General features: G+C 38.0%; 1 protein-coding gene across 1 annotated transcript in view; it reads left to right on the top strand.

Annotated features, from left to right (window-relative positions):
• LOC117973650 (metalloprotease TIKI1-like) overlaps nt 1-17,245 on the top strand; it is a 66,372-nt gene that overhangs the window by 47,656 nt on the left and 1,471 nt on the right. The window contains exons 5-6 of the mRNA XM_034926636.2: nt 11,775-11,865; nt 15,162-15,416. Of these exons, the coding sequence (XP_034782527.1) occupies nt 11,775-11,865; nt 15,162-15,416 (346 nt within the window). The remainder of the gene's footprint in view (nt 1-11,774; nt 11,866-15,161; nt 15,417-17,245) is intronic.

Below are 17,245 nucleotides of genomic sequence, written 5' to 3'. Positions count from 1 at the left end.
AACTCAAGCTTGCAAAATACCTCTACTGTCTGCCCCCCCTCGCCCATCCCCCACATCAAAATCTATTGAATTGAATTGAAATCAAGAGTAGAAGCTTTTGCATGAACTTAACTGAGATGCACATGATTGAACCAAGTATTAAAACTGGCACATTCTCCATTTCTGCACTTTCATCTTTTAATGATTAATGAGCCAACAGCAGTGCAGAAACCAAAATAATATCAAAAGATACTTAAATGAGGTATTTGGTAGATAAGGTACACCACATATGGAACATAATACTGCTTCTTCTCGAGTGAAAATAAAAATGCCTTAAGTATTCCTGTGCATTTGTCATGTGACACCTCATACTGTTAGTGCCATTAAATAGGTTTATGCCATGATATAGATTTAATTGTACTTATAAATAAACAAGTCTACTGTTGATAGATAGACAAAAAAATAGTAAGCATGTAGACACAATTAAAATAATTAAAATAATGTATAATACATTCATATATGTTGTGCTGTTTATTTTTATTGCCTTGTCACATCTAAACTGAAGAAGTCAGTTCTTCTTCAGCTAAGTTGAAGCTGTATTTTCTCAGCAAGTCCGGTTAGCCAGTCACAATTTCTTCAAATCAGTCACAAACCTAAATTCAGCTGACTTCGGGGTCTAGCATTTTGACATATCTCTTTGGCCGTTCAACATCAATGCCAGTTTATTAAGTGGGTTGTAAAAAAAAAAGAAAAAAATAGAGATTTAGAAAACCAAAAACAACAAAATAATAAGAGAGCAAATAACAAAACATGAATTCAGGAAAATATGCAACAGGTATACAGCCAAAATAAATAAATAAATAAATAAATAAATAAACAGTCCCAGATCTGGATTTTTATGAATAATTTATTATTATTATTATTATTAATTTCTTAGCAGACGCCCTTATCCAGGGCGACTTACAGTCGTAAACAAAAAATACATTTCAAGAATCACAGTACAAGTATTAATACAATTAAGAGCAAGATAAAATACAATGACTTCAGTTCTAGTAAGTACAAGTATATGACAAAATACGAATCAGTATTGGAGCAGATAACAGTGTCAGTGATAGATACATCAGGATACGATTAAATGCAAAATACTACAGATTGAATAATCTTTGAATTCCAGGTTCTTTCGGCAACAGAATTTGATATTTGCTTTGAACTGGAATGTCCCGGACAGACGGTCTCCATTGTGCTTCCTCGGCTGTTTTAATGTATCAAACACGCATGCATATGTGCACGCACACTCACACAGTAAATACCCCTCCTGGGAAACAATGGTGTTGAGACCACACAATAAATCCATGGATTGTTTATGTTATATATAATGACAGGTTTTGGCCCAATAGTCGCACCTTTGATGTGGTGCCATGAGCTGCAGCCACCCACAAACTTTAATCACCCCCCCTAAATGTATACAGGAATTTACTCTGGCAAACTCCTACAAGTTGAGAAAAGCTGTATGGCACACAGCAGTACCCAATTCAAGCGAAAGATTTATACACAATAACATTCCATTATTGGCCCTCCGGTTGTCTTTTTAGACTCGCCAAGTCTTTTAAATTTAATACAAGAGAGTGTTATCTTTGATACTGGAGCAGAACTTTTCACTGCTCACAGACTTTATAAAGTACCTACAGAAGGACCATTTATAAGGCGTTAGGTTCTATTAAGTAAGTCCATTGTCCTCTCCATTTATTAATGCATTGCAAATGTGTATCTCATTTGATTATATAAATATATTGAACCACCCAACTGATGCACTATTTCACACATTTAATGCATATGTGTCTGTCAATCTGTATGCTGTCTGCTTGTATAGATGTCTGGCTTTGTAGTCTCACGTGATGTGTGTATACATCTGTATTCTAACATTATGCTAAACTAGAACCTGGGGTGATGGAACTATCAAATGGTATTGCGATTCTAGTTGCTTTGTAGTCGCTGTTAAATGTCTCCATGGGTCTGACTGTCCAAGAGTTGAAGAGGTTAGTCCAGCTGAGGAGTGACTGCAACAGGTTGGATTGAGTGGGAAGCCTGTAGCACCCCTCTCCCCACGGAAAGAATGTGAGGGACAGGAGACCGCAAGAGGAATTAAACTCTGGCTGTTCCTGATGAGTTCCCAGTGCAGGCTTCAGACAGGAGTGTAGTCACACTGTCTCACTGTCTAGCCTTTGAGCTGACCCGTAGCACCAGGCTCCTAATAAAAGAAGATCCGCGACAGTGGGGCCTTACACTTGCCATCACCTCCAAGCTTGGGGTTCATGGAAGGGTCAAGGGGATTCTCAGCACCACGCAACCTTCCCCTGTGTTAACATGGCAGATTTTCTCCTAGTAATATGGTTTCAGCTCTTTTGTTGGTCATACATTTTTAGTGAATCAAAAATGACAGCCGCATAATGCTGTGGGAATGCACGTCATAAGTAATGCTGCGTGACATGCTGCAGAGTCCACATAGCAGCTAGTCACTGGGTGGTTTATATTTCAGTTTCTGCCTGGTGTCATTTTGGTAGGGAGAAGGTTGAGTTAAAAATGTGTTAAGAGGTTCATTACAAAATGATAATTCACTAAGACAACCCACAATAACCCATAAAAGAAATGTACATCATAGAGGTAATATTACTGATTTCCTTAGTATAATTTTGTGCTAATCTCCATAAAACCGTGCAAAAGGGACTGAACCCAGGTACTATAAATTGAAAATAACAGCAACACAGACACTCCTTCTAGTCACATATTGTCATCTCCAGGGGCTAGTTCACTTTTAATGTTTGAGAGAGTCAAAATAAAGTAAACGTTATTGTTAACAAGCTCACTGTGAGAGTGCTTCTCCTGGAATGACTTCTGTGCATTAAGACACCCCTGGCAATTCTATCTGACATATCGAAATGATTTCCTGACTGTATGTTTTAAATACTTTAAATACAATGGCTTGCGGTTACTTCATCCTAAGTTGGATTTGAACCCAGTTTCCAGAGGTACAGTTGCATGCAACCTTATTAATTCCAAGCAAACTTCTTATGTGACAAGTCCACCCCCCACAAAGGGCTTACAGACAGGATAGCAAAGATCCCTGGTTAACATGAAAGCAAGTGCAATTCTCTTTTGCTTCAAAGTGTGGCTCTCTGCACCAATCATTTGAAAAAATTAGGACTTGCTGATATTGGATCTATTTATAGTCTGCATTACAAAAGGTGCACATCTTTCCTTGGCTTTTGTTACAGAATGCATTATCTGATACTAATCATCTGTGGAGAAGCATTGCAGACGCTCTGCACACCTGAAGCAGTGTAATCATAGGAGGGTTTTTAACAACGATTGCTTACCTGTATTACAAATGGTGTGAAACACTACATTATTGCCAACATTTTTTAAATAGCTTGGTACTTTGGGAAACATAACTCAGTGGCCTGTTCACGCTAGTTTGGTATGATAAAGTAAACTTTAGCAACAGATAAGGGAGAAATGGTTAATGTGAGGTCTGACAGTGGGTGGCCGCCACCAGTAAGTTGACTGTGAGTTGGTGCATAACTTAAATACAGTTGAATTTGTGTTAAGCAGTGTAAAGGCGCCTGGTTTATTTTCATGCTGTATACCAGTCTTATAACAGAAATCTATATTTCAAGCATGCCAGCTAGACAGAGGCAGCCTGCCAATTGCACACACATGCCATCCACTGATCTAGACTTTCTTTAAGTGTACATGAATCTGGTTATCATGTGTATCTTTAACTTGTGCATCCCTAACTTGTGAGGTACTTGAAAAGTCAAGAAACACACAGCCACGGATTACAGAGCAGTGGCTGTTGTTGAATGTCAACTGTTTTCTTGAAAGAAGTATTGTAAAGTACTCATATTCTGACACTGCTAAATAGAAAAGAATAAAAGCTATTACGCACCTTTACCTTGTGAAGAGGAAACGACAGCATAAATATAATAGGCATGAAAAGTAAACAAAACATTCATTATTTTTAATTGAGCCCATTAGGCTTTGCCTCTAAACCGCTTTTAATGATGTGATTAGGATGAGATTTATGGATGCCACTGTCTAGTTCTTTAAAACTCAAACTGCATGCTTTATTGTGAAGTGCCCCTGTTCTTTTTTATTTTATTTCTTTTAGCATTACAAGTTCTTCCTGTGCTATTTGAATCAATACCACAATGTACCTTGTCACCCTAGTGTATATGGACAGGGCTGTTTGATTTGTCTTATTTATTTATTTATTTATTTATTTTTACAGCTGACTTCTCATACAGTTTCATTAATTGCAGTTGAACTTTTTAAGTTTACATTAAAGCGATGGTACAAAAATGTGATTTTTTTTTGCTAAGTTAAATTGTGTCCCTAGACAAAAACTGAAGGCGGTCATTACTTGGTATCCCTTAACATAAACCATCTTACTGTTTTTTGGATACACCTATATCTGAAGAACTACATTTTTTAACTGTGTGGAAAATGTATCTCAAGCTATTATTATTATTATTATTATTATTATTATTATTATTATTATTATTATGTAGGGTACCCTAGTGGTAACACTTTACAAAATGTGTCAAATGGGAACTGGTTAGGAAACCAGATTTTTTAGTATTTTTAGTCATTACCAGCTTGATAAAATGAGTTAAACACCAGTAGGCTGCATCTGCCCCATCAACACTACCTTTTCACCAAGGCAAGCAGCACTGGCTTCTGTGCTAACAAGCTGTTGCTGCTGTTGGGTGGCTGAACTGATAGAAGTTGTGTATTTACACAGTTGGCAAGGGCCCTTGGCTCAGGGCAGTTGTTGACATTTTGACCTGACATTATCCCCAGGACCCCAAGCCAGCAGGCGACTCAGCACTGTTTACTTTGTCATAAGCACAGTGCACTGGGCGTGTTTTGCGAGATCTTTAATTGCCGTATCATTATGTGAGCCCCAGCTATAGCTGATAAAATCAGTTTTCTGCATGTAATACCCGGCCTGTGATGAGGCTGCCAATACACAAAGGTATTGGAATATGGGGCACAACGTTTGCTTGAAAGGTGACTTACCTAACTATTGCAGTGCACTGTCCTGAAGCCATGTTTAATTGCAGCAAGCTTGAAGGATTATGGGCTGTCAAAAAGTATACATTCAGACACAGCTGCGTGAACTCCTAATGCTTTGTATGGCCTTGTTTTAATTCACTATTTGTAACTCCCTGTTTTAGTAAGTAACGTATCTAGTTTAGGTCAGATGTCATAATTCAGGGTTGTGTTATCAACAGGTTCCCGGATATATTGGGCAAAATTTTCAACAAAGTCTTCAACCTAGTGTCATTGTTTACACGTTTCTAAAATTGGTGGATTTGGTGCAACATCTATAGGATTGTGCAATTCATTCTCTGGGTGTATGATTGGTCTTTTCATAATTCACTTCCAAACAGGAATTACAGTACATTCTGAGTAAGCATTTCCATTTGTGACAGTAAGATTGCTTATGACGAAGGGAATATTATAAAGAGATGGGAATCATTCATTCTGTGTGTGTTTACACAGCTGTGCTATGACAACAGATGGTACAGATATTTGCTTTGATAGCACATCTAGATCAATCAGAAAAAACTATTTACAGTATGTGGAAAACATGCAGATATACCCTTCATTGACTGGAAAGCAGTGTTGTTAGAAAGGTCAGTGGTACTGTACCTGCATGGAACACCTTCACTGTATTTGCACTGTGCAAAAGGAGACAGTGGTACTGAGCACTTGAGTACTGCTTTGATATTAAGAATGTATGCACATACAATAAGTTAACTTATGCATATCCAAACAGAACTAGATTTAATTGTAATGATGATTGTAGTAGAGAGTAGATGAAAAAACAACCTGAAACCACACATGATATAAAATCACATCTTCAGGTCTGCTTTTGAGAGATAAAGACGCCTTTGGGCAGCCCTGTCTCAGTTCTCTGTTTTCTTCGTTATAGGATTCCGGTAACGGTAGAGGTACTTTAAAGAGGTGCAGTAAATACCTATCAAAGGAACCTCAACGAACATTCCTGCTGGTAGCAAGAAAATGCAGCAGTCAGATGAGCTCACATTGCTGCTATCTGGCTCCTGCCTATTCAGCTGCAGGGATATTGGGAGCGCAGGTGACTAGCATGAGTCATGTGGGTAATTGCTCAGATTTGCAGTTAATCATGTTTAAAGCTCAGCAAGGCTGCCAGGCAGCGTTGCTTGCCCCCCCCCCCCCTCCCCCCCCCCCCCCCCCAGATCATGTCAGGATGGAACTGGGTGTCACCCTACATGCCGACTGCAGTTAACTCAGTGAGTGGGGATGTGGAGTTTGGCACTAGTTCAGACAAGTGAAAGACTTGACTTGTGAAAACAGGCAGCTCAACCTCTGAATTAATCAGTAGTAAGTAGTCACCTACTGTATATTCAGCAGGCAAGCTCCTGGCTAAAACCGGTTGATTTCATTTTAATTGACACCATTCTCATTCCAGGTCAATAAAGCAACTGAGTGAAAATTGCTTGGCTTGCTCATACTAATTCATTCTTTTGTATCATACTGTAAAGTTGACTCTTTGTAAACACCCACCCATCCTTTAACACTTTCTGTAATCTTTTTATTTTGTATTTCTTTTCACACATATTATGGATTGAAAAAGAAGTGAAATCACCACAGTGCTTCTTCAAGGCATCCCTGTACTTGAGACCTGAATAAAGAATGCTGTAATTAATTATGACTATCCTAGGGATCCTTGCAACTGATCCTTTACAAGCTGTTGATTGAAGTATTTGAAACCATTTCCCAAAATTGGAAGATTGATCTTGCTGTAAACTGACTTCAAAAGAAGCCATGTAGAAGAAAGGAAAAAAAAAGCTAGCATTTCAGGAAGTCAGCAGCAACTTCACTTTAATATGTTTATATTCTGGATAGGCACAAGAGCAACATGTATTACTCCAAATGGAAAACGTCACTAGTCTGCATTCCAAATGGATTTGGATTTTGCATTTTTAAAAGTCAACCTGTACATGCTTTTCACAACAGAGCAAATACCCTGGGGTATATTTTGAAAGCGTTTACTCCAGTCTTTAATTGGCTCCTTGCTTTTTGGAGAAAAACATAAGTGGTACAATTCAAGGTCTTTTAAGAATTTAAGTTATTTAAGTAATGTTAAAAGATAACCAGGTAATTGGATAATAGGGAGATGTGAAATTCAAGGCAGTTTATTCAGAGTATGGCTGTATAACTCAGTGATTAAGTCTGCGGTCACAAAGATGATCTGTGGAGTCTCCTGTACTTAAATTAGAACCGACTGAAATATAATCAACTGGTATTAATCCACTGCCGGGAGAAGCTTGGCATGTATGTTAGATTGTGACTTTAACCCAAAACCCGCCAGGGCCTATTAATATCAATGGTGCTTGACAAGTTCTAGACATTGAATAAGGTGTTTGTGTAAATTCTCAATCATGCTGGCCTTGATTTATATTTTGTTTCACATTCAAAAAATCTTGGTCCAAGATTGAGACTCAACATGTTTGGTAATGTATTATTGTGTAATTACATGGTTCTAATGATAGTAAATGCATACATTCACTGTTTTTTTTTCTTCATTTTGAGAATATAAATAAAATAATACTACAATAGCACAACTTCAATATAACCCTTCTAAGTCTGCAATTTTCCTAATTACCCCAGTATAAGTCTTCAGTTACTTCCCAGTTGCTCTTCTGCTTAGGTTTTATATTCAGCAGTATCACAGCATGTAATACACTTAATATTATCTTTGTCCAGGATGTCCCTTCGTGGGGGCCACCCGCAACACACACAGAAATATTCTCTCCCAAATGATTATGTGTTTCGGGAGACTTTCTTTCAAATTTAACAGCTACTACCTTGACTTCAGCTACAGTATATTATAGATTTCTAATCGTCATTTCCAATACCTGCGCTAACATTATACATTAAAAGGGTGTGACTGTAAAAAGAAACTACATTTCTATGGCTTCATTTGGTGGGGGTCCTCCGTCGGGAGGCCTAGTGTGTTGGAGGGGAGGGTTTGAGTCTTGAGCGTTTGGGAACTCCTGTCATAGTCATTCTTATTCTCTTTTGTCCTCCTTTCATTAATGTGATATATTTTTTGACCTACATTCATCTGGAGAACAGCTTGGTTCCATCTAAGCATCTCTCCAACTTTGGATTCTCCATGAACCGCATCCCAACCACAGACCCCTTTGGGGAATGCCTTCCATATTTCCATTTATCTCTTTGTTTCTACAATAGTGGGTTTTTCCTGAAGGAGTTGTGTTTTTCTTGCCAAGCATACCCTGAAAATCACTGTTGAACGTTCTGTTATAGTGGCCATGTTGCTGTGTTGTAATACCCACTATGGATAGCATTTAAAAGGCCCAAGCCTACATTAAGCTTTTGCAAAGTGAAAAATCCCCCCCCACACACACATACATTTGTTAATACATTGTCATCAACTAAGAATTTAAATCATTGTCATTGTTTTATGCAGTATGTTTCTTACTGTAAACACTCCTACTGTAAAAACTCCTTCATAAGTGCAGGCCAGAAAAATGAGTTTCTATTCTCTACAAGGATCCCTGAATGCTGTTTACTTTTAATGAAAATAGCTTTTCTACCATTGTTTATTGTAACCCGAGTTGAACTGAACAGAAGATGAAGGGAGTTTGCCTGGTTTTTCTTAATTACAGAAATCTCTTAAATACAGCAAGCTAACGATATATTTAGTGGTTTCTATGTCTGAGCAATTGCTCTACACATTGGTATCTTCCTCTGACCATTGTGCCGGGGGAGGCTTCAAACATTTTGCTGCAAACTTTGTTTAGAACTTAATGTGCCATTTGGATTAAACTTCAAGTTGGTATGTTTTGGCTGTGCACAATGTGTTATGTTGTGAGTTTCCTCAAGAGTCTAAGTGTGAATAAAACAAGAATAATTGCAATTTAAACTGTATTGGTTGTAAAATAAAGTGGCACAGGCATAGCAAGGAACGTAGGATGCTGAAATACAGGGTCCCCCACTGCAAAAGTATTTGTCAGCTGCCCAAGCCTCATGCAGAGTAACAGCTTGGATTACAACTGTGCTTTGTACTATTTCAAAGCTTCAGTTATCTAAAAAATATTGGGCCAGAAGAGGTCTTAGATAAAAAAGTGAATCAATGACTTTAACCACTCAGTCAGAAAATATTTATTAAAAAAATCAAGAAACTACTTTGTAGACAAATTCTTTGTATTCCTGCCTTTATCGGCATAGTGTGAATTGTTTGTTTCTCACTTTCTGTCATAATATTAACAGTGTGTCTTTATTTTTCATTAACTGTACAAAAAGCACCCAGGAGTGTTTATTTTAAATTTATATTACTATACGGTGTCTTTCTTTTCTGTCAGTGGAAGGGTTTTTCTTAAAGCCTGTTTACAGTTCAGCAGTTGCATTGTCAGATAGGTGCCGCCCCCCAAAGAGGGGGATTGGCAACTGCAGCGTCCTATTCTTTAATTTGGCTTCACCACCTCGCCCAGTCCTGCCCTCAGTGGCTAGGTTTGATAAGACCAGTTTTGGACCTTCCTTTGATGTCCTCTTCCCAGCGCTTTCATTCATCCTCTTCTTATTGTGCCTTCTGTCCGTCCTTCCTAAATCCTCTCATTAAGACTGCTCCCATAAATCACTAGCTTTGCTGCTTTGTCAATCCACTGTTTTCTTCAGGCTCATTCTCTTTAGGGTGAAATTGGTCAGACTAGCTGTTTTCTGGCCAAAGATTGCTGTGAAAGTTTCAGTAGGTACAACTTTCAAAAACTGACCATTAGTTTGTGAATAGACCACCCAAACAAGTTTTAGCAGCTGTAAGTTTCATTTTTATTCTCCACCTATTCTAACTTCTAATTTTCTTCCCTGCTTCCCTTTTGTTAAAAAGAATAGGTCACAATATGTATGATATATTTGCTAATACCACCGTGTGATAATGCACCTGCTAGTTATACCTGACTTGTACAGTTAGTAATATAATGAAAGGGCCAGTCTTAATATATGTTTAAAATTTAAATAATGTAGGGGCCATATGGTTCAAAAATAAGTAGAGGAATTAAAAGCGTTAAATTGTACACATAAAAGGCCATTCACAATCCCAGTCTGGTTCCACTAAAGAAAATATTGCCATAAAAGTCCAGCAGATGCTCAGAAAACTTAATTGGTAGGCCAGAGTTAGAAAGCTGCTCTAGCAGTACATTATCAAGTCTAAGTGAAGCTGACACCCTGGGATCCTTCAAGAAGCTGCTTGATGAGATTCTGGGACCAATAAGCTACTAACAACCAAACGAGCAAGATGGGCCGAATGGCCTCCTCTCGTTTGTAAACTTTCTTATGTTCTCATTCCATTAAGGATAGATTAAAGGCCTTGTTCTTATTTACACACCAATATGGTACATGGCTGAGCTGCTGCACACAATGGCCTCCCATTTCCTTTGTGAATGAGTGGAGAAGAATAGAAACCCCTGGCATGGTAAACTGACCCCTCAATGCATCATTTCACCTAGCTGTGTGGGGATAATAGAGAATTGTGCGGCAAAGCCGAGTCTTGTATGGCCTGAGAGTGCAGGCTTTTCTTCCAGGGTCACTGGGGTGTATGTAGGCCCAAAAGGGAAACAGGTGACAGAGGCCTACTCCCTGTTATGCTCTTTTGGATCAGTTTTCTCCTCCTGCAGGGTTGTTTGATCTGGGACTCAGGGTGAAGCCTCTCACTTAATGGTATTTATGGGTCACCCATTGACTGGGCTGCTGATGTGCTTCTCAGGGACAGCTTGCCCTTCATTACTCAAGAAGATGGATTGGAGATTTATTAAGTCTGGGCTTAACTCTACTGACCTTGTAGGACCATATTGATTTATTGATACCAGTGGTCAGAAGAATTGTTCCCAAGTATTCCTCCATACTAGACTTTGTTTTCAAAACCAGCATTCATTATGTAAAGTTTCTAAATGTGGCCTTCGTTATAAATAGTTGAAATAGGGAAATAACTTTTTAAAATGTATTTAGGGTCTTTTAATTTCACTTGGATACCTTAATATTCACTGAGATCTGCTGAGGATTCAGCAAATAGGGCTTTGCTATATATATATATATATATATATATATATATATATATATATATATATATATATATATATATATACTGTATATACATTTTGGTCTGGTTCCAGCATCTCAATTACAGCGCTACTTTTAAAAACAGTAACAAGGACTCCCGAGTGGTGCATCCGGTAAAGGCACTCCGCGTGGAGAGCAGGATGCGCTCTCTAGCCTGGAAGTCGCCGGTTCAAGTCCAGGCTATTCCACTGCCGACCGTGGACGGGAGCTCCCAGGGGGGCGGTGCACAATTGTGAAAACTAGTAAAATATTGCAATACAAATATTTTATAAAGCTTCCCTTTCTTTATGGTTACTGTAGAATAAGAAACTGCAAATTCGTTCAAACTGAGTTCCCCAAGTATGAAGGTCTTCATTACCGGTAAACACAACAATACTATCAAAAGCAACCTTGTTTTTTTTTTATTGTTGTTGTTGTTTTGTCATTTAAAGATAAGGACTAAGATGTCATAAAAGCCAAATAACAAGTAATCAACAATATCATTGTATTTTGCTGATAAGTAGAAGCACAGCTGCTGTAGAGAAGCTAGCAGAAGTCTGTGCTGATTCACGCTGGTATGTATGCCTCGATACATATGGGGATTGAAAGTCGAACTGTTTATATTGCAGGTCACTTCCTGGGCAACAACACAGTGATTGATGTGTTACAGAGAGAGGGATATGAAGTAGAGCATACCCCCGCAGGGCAACCCATTAACAGGTAATATAAACACGTCTCTTACTCTGCTTTCTTTCTGTTTGAGAAAATACACTGGAGCCACAGTGGTTTCAAATCTGTTTTGCTAATGACATCATTGGCCAATGATTCTCCTTGCCAATGGTCTGGAATGGTCAGCCAAGCCTGCTCAGTTATCCTAGTCTCTGCTGTTTTAAACAGGAAATTGGTTTGTTTGTTTTAGTAAGTGCAAACATTGTATTTACAAGTGGAGGTCATGCTTAACATAACTTGGGACTACTTGTTCCCCATGCTGGATTAGCAGTCAGAGTAAATGTATTAATGTAGACTTTTTTCAAAGATGACTTTCTCAATGTCTTCATTGGGCAGGACTGCAGAGTTCAGAGCCTTAATGGACATAGAAACCAATTGTATCAATGTAATAATTTTCTACAATAAGTCTGGCTTTACTTCCTTAACAACACATTTTGCTTGACTGGAGAGTTACTTCTGTTGAAGCCTTTTGATTTCTAGGAAACTGGATAAGCGTCTCTCAGTGACCATCATAGTCATTTTTTTTACTTAAATTGCTGTAACTTTGTATGGTGACAGTTGTTACAGACTGCCTTTTCGACTTCTTGTACCACAGATTAGTTATTTATTATATTTTGCTCTGTAAAATTGGCAGACCATATTTTATCACTTAAACTGGCATAAGGCTTTACACATGCTTTTCAGACAATGACCAGCTTCATTCTGAGGGCTGCATGGTATTTTTTTCTTCATTTTCCGACTGTATTTCAAATGGAAATCTTTTTTCAAATAAGCGCAACCATAGTTGGTGTAATTTTACCACAGACCCAAAACAGATGTTAAGTTATGCTCAAACTGTTGTGAAAAATGGGTTGCCTGCAAATAATGTAACAGTTCCCAACACTTATTTTTTCTTTTTTAGCACAGTTGAAACCTGTCATTTTTTTCATTAAAAAAAAGCTGAAATAAGAATCAATCAAATTAGTACGTCAACCACGGTACTTATTTTTGATTTATTATAAACACATCCTCTTTATATTTGTTGCCCCAGTAACAGCCGTGGCACTCAAACAGTGATTGCATTTTATTTTCTTGAAATAGATGGTGATCCACGAATCACGTAATGGTTCTTTTTTGATCTGGCTGGTTATTTTTTAAAACCAAGGAAAAAGTAAACAGACAATGTACCAGGATGCAAACTATGTTATTTGTAAAGTGAGGTCAGTGTTTTAGAGACAGTGTTGTATAGCATTTCTTTAAACATTGAAGAGCGAGAACAGGGCATGCTTTTTAAAACAGCCAGTATGATGAATCTAAATGTTTTTCTGGCATTAACATGGTTTTCATAAATACACAATTGTGAGTTTATTGCAGACCATTTTTAGCAACAGGCTGTTTACATTTATTTCAATGAAACTACAATTTTTCTAAAGTGCTTTCTGTATTTGAAATTTCAACAATGCTTTTCAGCATTGGTTTGAAGCTGGCAGGGCTACTGGATTTTAACTTTGTGTGCAGGTTCAAAAGTAGTTTTTGCTGGTTTCAAGTTAAAACAAATACAGTATATTTTAAACACTTTTAATTTTTATTCTCCACATTATATATATATAAATATATATATATATATATATATATATATATTAGGGCTGCATTAACAGACAATCGGGCTGATTAATCAACTAATGAATTGATCAGAGATTCATTCTTTCACAATTTAATCGAGCTGAATTTTTTTTATTATTTTCACGTTATAAAATGTCACATATCCGCCTTTACTGCTTACCCGCCCTTATCAAAGTTTTATCAACGTCAGTCATGTGGACAGCGTCAATGCAAAAGCCTACAGCAAGTGTGTTTACAATTTGTTTTAAAAAAGAGAGATGTCTCTTTTCACTGCTGGAAAGGGTGTCTTTCAACTTATCATAGTGGAGCTTACTTGCTCTCATTTTTTGTTTGACTCTTCTTAACCATTTTGTTAGTCTCATATGCAGAAACTGTTGGGATATTTTCATCTGTGCTACTGGACGACACAGAAGGCTCTGCCCATCAGCCGAAACAAAAACTGTTGCATGCTTATATGCTAGTGCTTGTTCTGATTTGTCCCGAGATCCACGGTTTTAAAATATTGGTAATGGAAACCTGCGTTGGATTTTTAGATGAAAAGAAATGTTTCTCCAGCAAAACCAAAAGTTAGTTTGTTAGATTCCTTTGTGCTTATAAATCAGATATCGTGCAGGTAAAAAAAAAAAAAGAAAGAAAAACAAACCTCCAACATCACCCTTTGCTTTCTGTCTGTCTGCTATGAAGCTTTTGTCAATCACTCTCTTGTCTGCCCCCGGTCGATAACAATCTGCATCTACCCGCAGCCTAGTCCTAGTATGAAGTTCGGTCACATCTTCTTGTATCCAATATGACCCTTGATTCCAGTGTGGGTAGATAGAGATTGATAGGAACGTATGTCAATAGCATTGGGTCTGAAAGAAGTTGATACAGTCTCGTCTCCGGATATCATTTAAATCTTACTGCCGCTAAGGAAACTACACGCAGGTGTGTGTGTGTGTGTGTGTGTGTGCGTGTGTGTATTTTATGACCAGGCTTTGCAAAAAGCTAATTAAATGCAACCCCTGATTGAAAGAGACACTGTGGGGCTTAAGGCTGTGCTGTTTCCCGGTAAAAACATATATCAAGATTTGGGATTTTGGCTGAACAAAACTGCCTACATTTTTACAGCTGTAATTTTACATTCTTGGAATGTTATTGATTTAAAGACAACTTTAAAGTGCAATTTGCAGAAAGATAAAAGCTAAGTGTATTGCATTAGAAGAACCTACCATACTTATTCAGGAGAACATGTTTGTGGTATTGCTTTATTGCTTGCTACTATTTTATCAGTAATTCAGAGAGATAACCATTAACCAGGCAATGCTTAAGATACAGAAAAATATATTGGTTGATCCTGGGTAAAAACCAAAGCAAGCCTATTGCCCTGTTCGGAAACATTCATAGAAGATGCATATAGGTTTACACATGTGTGTTTGATGGCTGTTGAACCAGTTGTTTCATAGTAGTTCCTATTTCAATTGATATACTTTTTAATGAAAAAGTCAATTTGGGCAAATGCAGAAACAAAGCACACATGGAATAGAAGACTTAAATATGTAGCTGTTCACTCAGCCACGGAAGACTTTTGTATAAAAAGATTTCCTAATACATAATACATACAGGTAGTATATATTCATCAGTGAGGTATGAAATCAAGAGTCTTTACCACATAGGACCTCACAGCCTTATCTGTTTGTTTTACTCAGTGGGAAGAGTCAGAAGTCGCCCTCCTCTCCGCTCTTTACCCCCTACTCCACCGCCCAGGAGCTGGAGCAGGAGCCTCACTTGGAGCCCTTCCGTCACGAGCAGGACCAGGAGGAAGAGCTGCTGCCCCACATGCTGCTCCCGGACAGCCTAGACCTGCTCGAGAAGGTGGACCGCAAGTACAAGAAGAAACGCAGGAAGCAAAATAAGAAGAGGCTTCGCCAGTTCAATGACTTGTGGGTCCGGATCGAAGAAAGGTAATCATCAGATAGCTGCTTATGTGATATGAAAATGAAGGCTTAAATTTCTGCCTTTTAGCATGGTTTAAAATAGAATAAGGTATGTAGGTCTGGTCATTGGGTACACTAACACAATGAAGCACATGCTGGTAATGTGAGTGCTGTGCCACCAAACACATGCATTGCACTGTTGTTTCTTTTTCAGTCAAAACTAATCTGATGTTTACTCTTTTACCTGCCTTCCTCTACACATACAGACTCAAAACAAACACCCACTGTTTGTGTTAGCAAAGCTTGAGCTGTCCAATCTGAGAGGTAAAGGTAAAAGGTAAAACAGATGTCAAGTCTAACAAGCCAGTTCCAGAATGTTTTGTAGGCCTCCTGGAGGGAGGTTTTGCAAAAAACTGTTCTGTTTGAGTTTACTAGGAAAGCTTGGTGCGCTTTTCTAGCCATAAATCTCAGCCGTCCCTATGCAAGTGAATAAGAATTTTTACGACTGTGCCAGTCAGCAGCTGAGTTGTCATCTGTGTCACCTCTAAAGGGGAGTAAATGGTCCACAAAAAAATAAACCATTTATACGGCTTGAAGAAAACATTTAAACAGAGAAAAGGCTGGTTTTCGTTTTCCATTAAGTAGCTTGCATAGCTGCACAGTGTAATGTGTATTTCCTTTTTACACAGATGTGACCTGCAGTGAGTGATTCATGTTAGAATTCATGGACACCTACGTTTCAGCTTGTGCTCTTTTCTAAAAATGTCCTATAAGACCTTCAGGCCTGTACAGAAAATAAACAAAACTAGGCTGTCTCTAGAATGAGAACGCTACTGATAACAGAAAGCAAATCTAGCTATACCTTTTTTATTGTACTGTATATAATGGTGAGAGTAAAGAATGTCTTACTTATGACGGCCTTCAGAAGCCATTGAAAACATGTAAATCTAATGTTCTGGTTTTATTTGTTTATTTTTACACACAAATGCACCTGGCCCTATTTGGAAGTGAGTACAGATTTTCCCCTTTTTTATGAGACCACATAAAATGATAACTATACAATTAACCATGGGCTTGATGGAAAGTGGGAGCATTTCTATATCTTCCTGTTCAAGTGCGTACTACAAATGAATACAAACGCATGCACATACAAAAGGTACAACAATTCTAGAAGAGAAGAATATAAATGTACAGCCAAGACACATTTTCCTTTCCAGCAAATATATAGTACCTTTCACCTTTTTTTAATTTGGTGCTGCATGCTGTTTTCTTTGGGGTCCATTACAGGCTATCTGCTTGATTTGGCTCCAGTACAGCAGGGCCTCCTGATGCAGGTTAAAAAAAAAAAAAGGAACATGGCTGCTGTTTTGGAAAATGATATCATCAAAGCCTAAAAAGAATTACTACTTTGAATTTAACCTTAGAAATCTATCCAAATAACAAAACCAAGACCAATCAGGTATGAATAAATATCATTAATGAAAAACATATGCCAGTGCTAAAAGTGACTCATAAATAAAGCCATGGATTCTGAAATGAGTATTTCAATTTCATGCTGCTTAAATGCGCAAGTTAAATTTCAAATTTGGGTCAGCCTACCTGACTGCCTTCCTAGTTGTCCTTAAAAAGCTGACCTCCACATCAAATTCCTTGAACCACACTTAGTGCCATTTCCATTTGACATTAATATCACCTTATCTGAAACGGGCCTTTGTACACCATTGTCATCGGCCAGTCACACCCAAACTAGTCAGCTTGTTATAAATGGCTCTGTCCCAATCATAACTGTGCTGGTTTCAAAGTATAGACATGAAAAACAAAGTTCAAACTATTTAATGTGAATTCTCAGCAGGTTT

The sequence above is a fragment of the Acipenser ruthenus genome, chromosome 2 (genome assembly GCF_902713425.1).
Source record: "Acipenser ruthenus chromosome 2, fAciRut3.2 maternal haplotype, whole genome shotgun sequence".
NCBI classification, from domain to species: domain Eukaryota; kingdom Metazoa; phylum Chordata; class Actinopteri; order Acipenseriformes; family Acipenseridae; genus Acipenser; species Acipenser ruthenus.
This window is presented reverse-complemented; position numbering and strand designations above follow the sequence as displayed.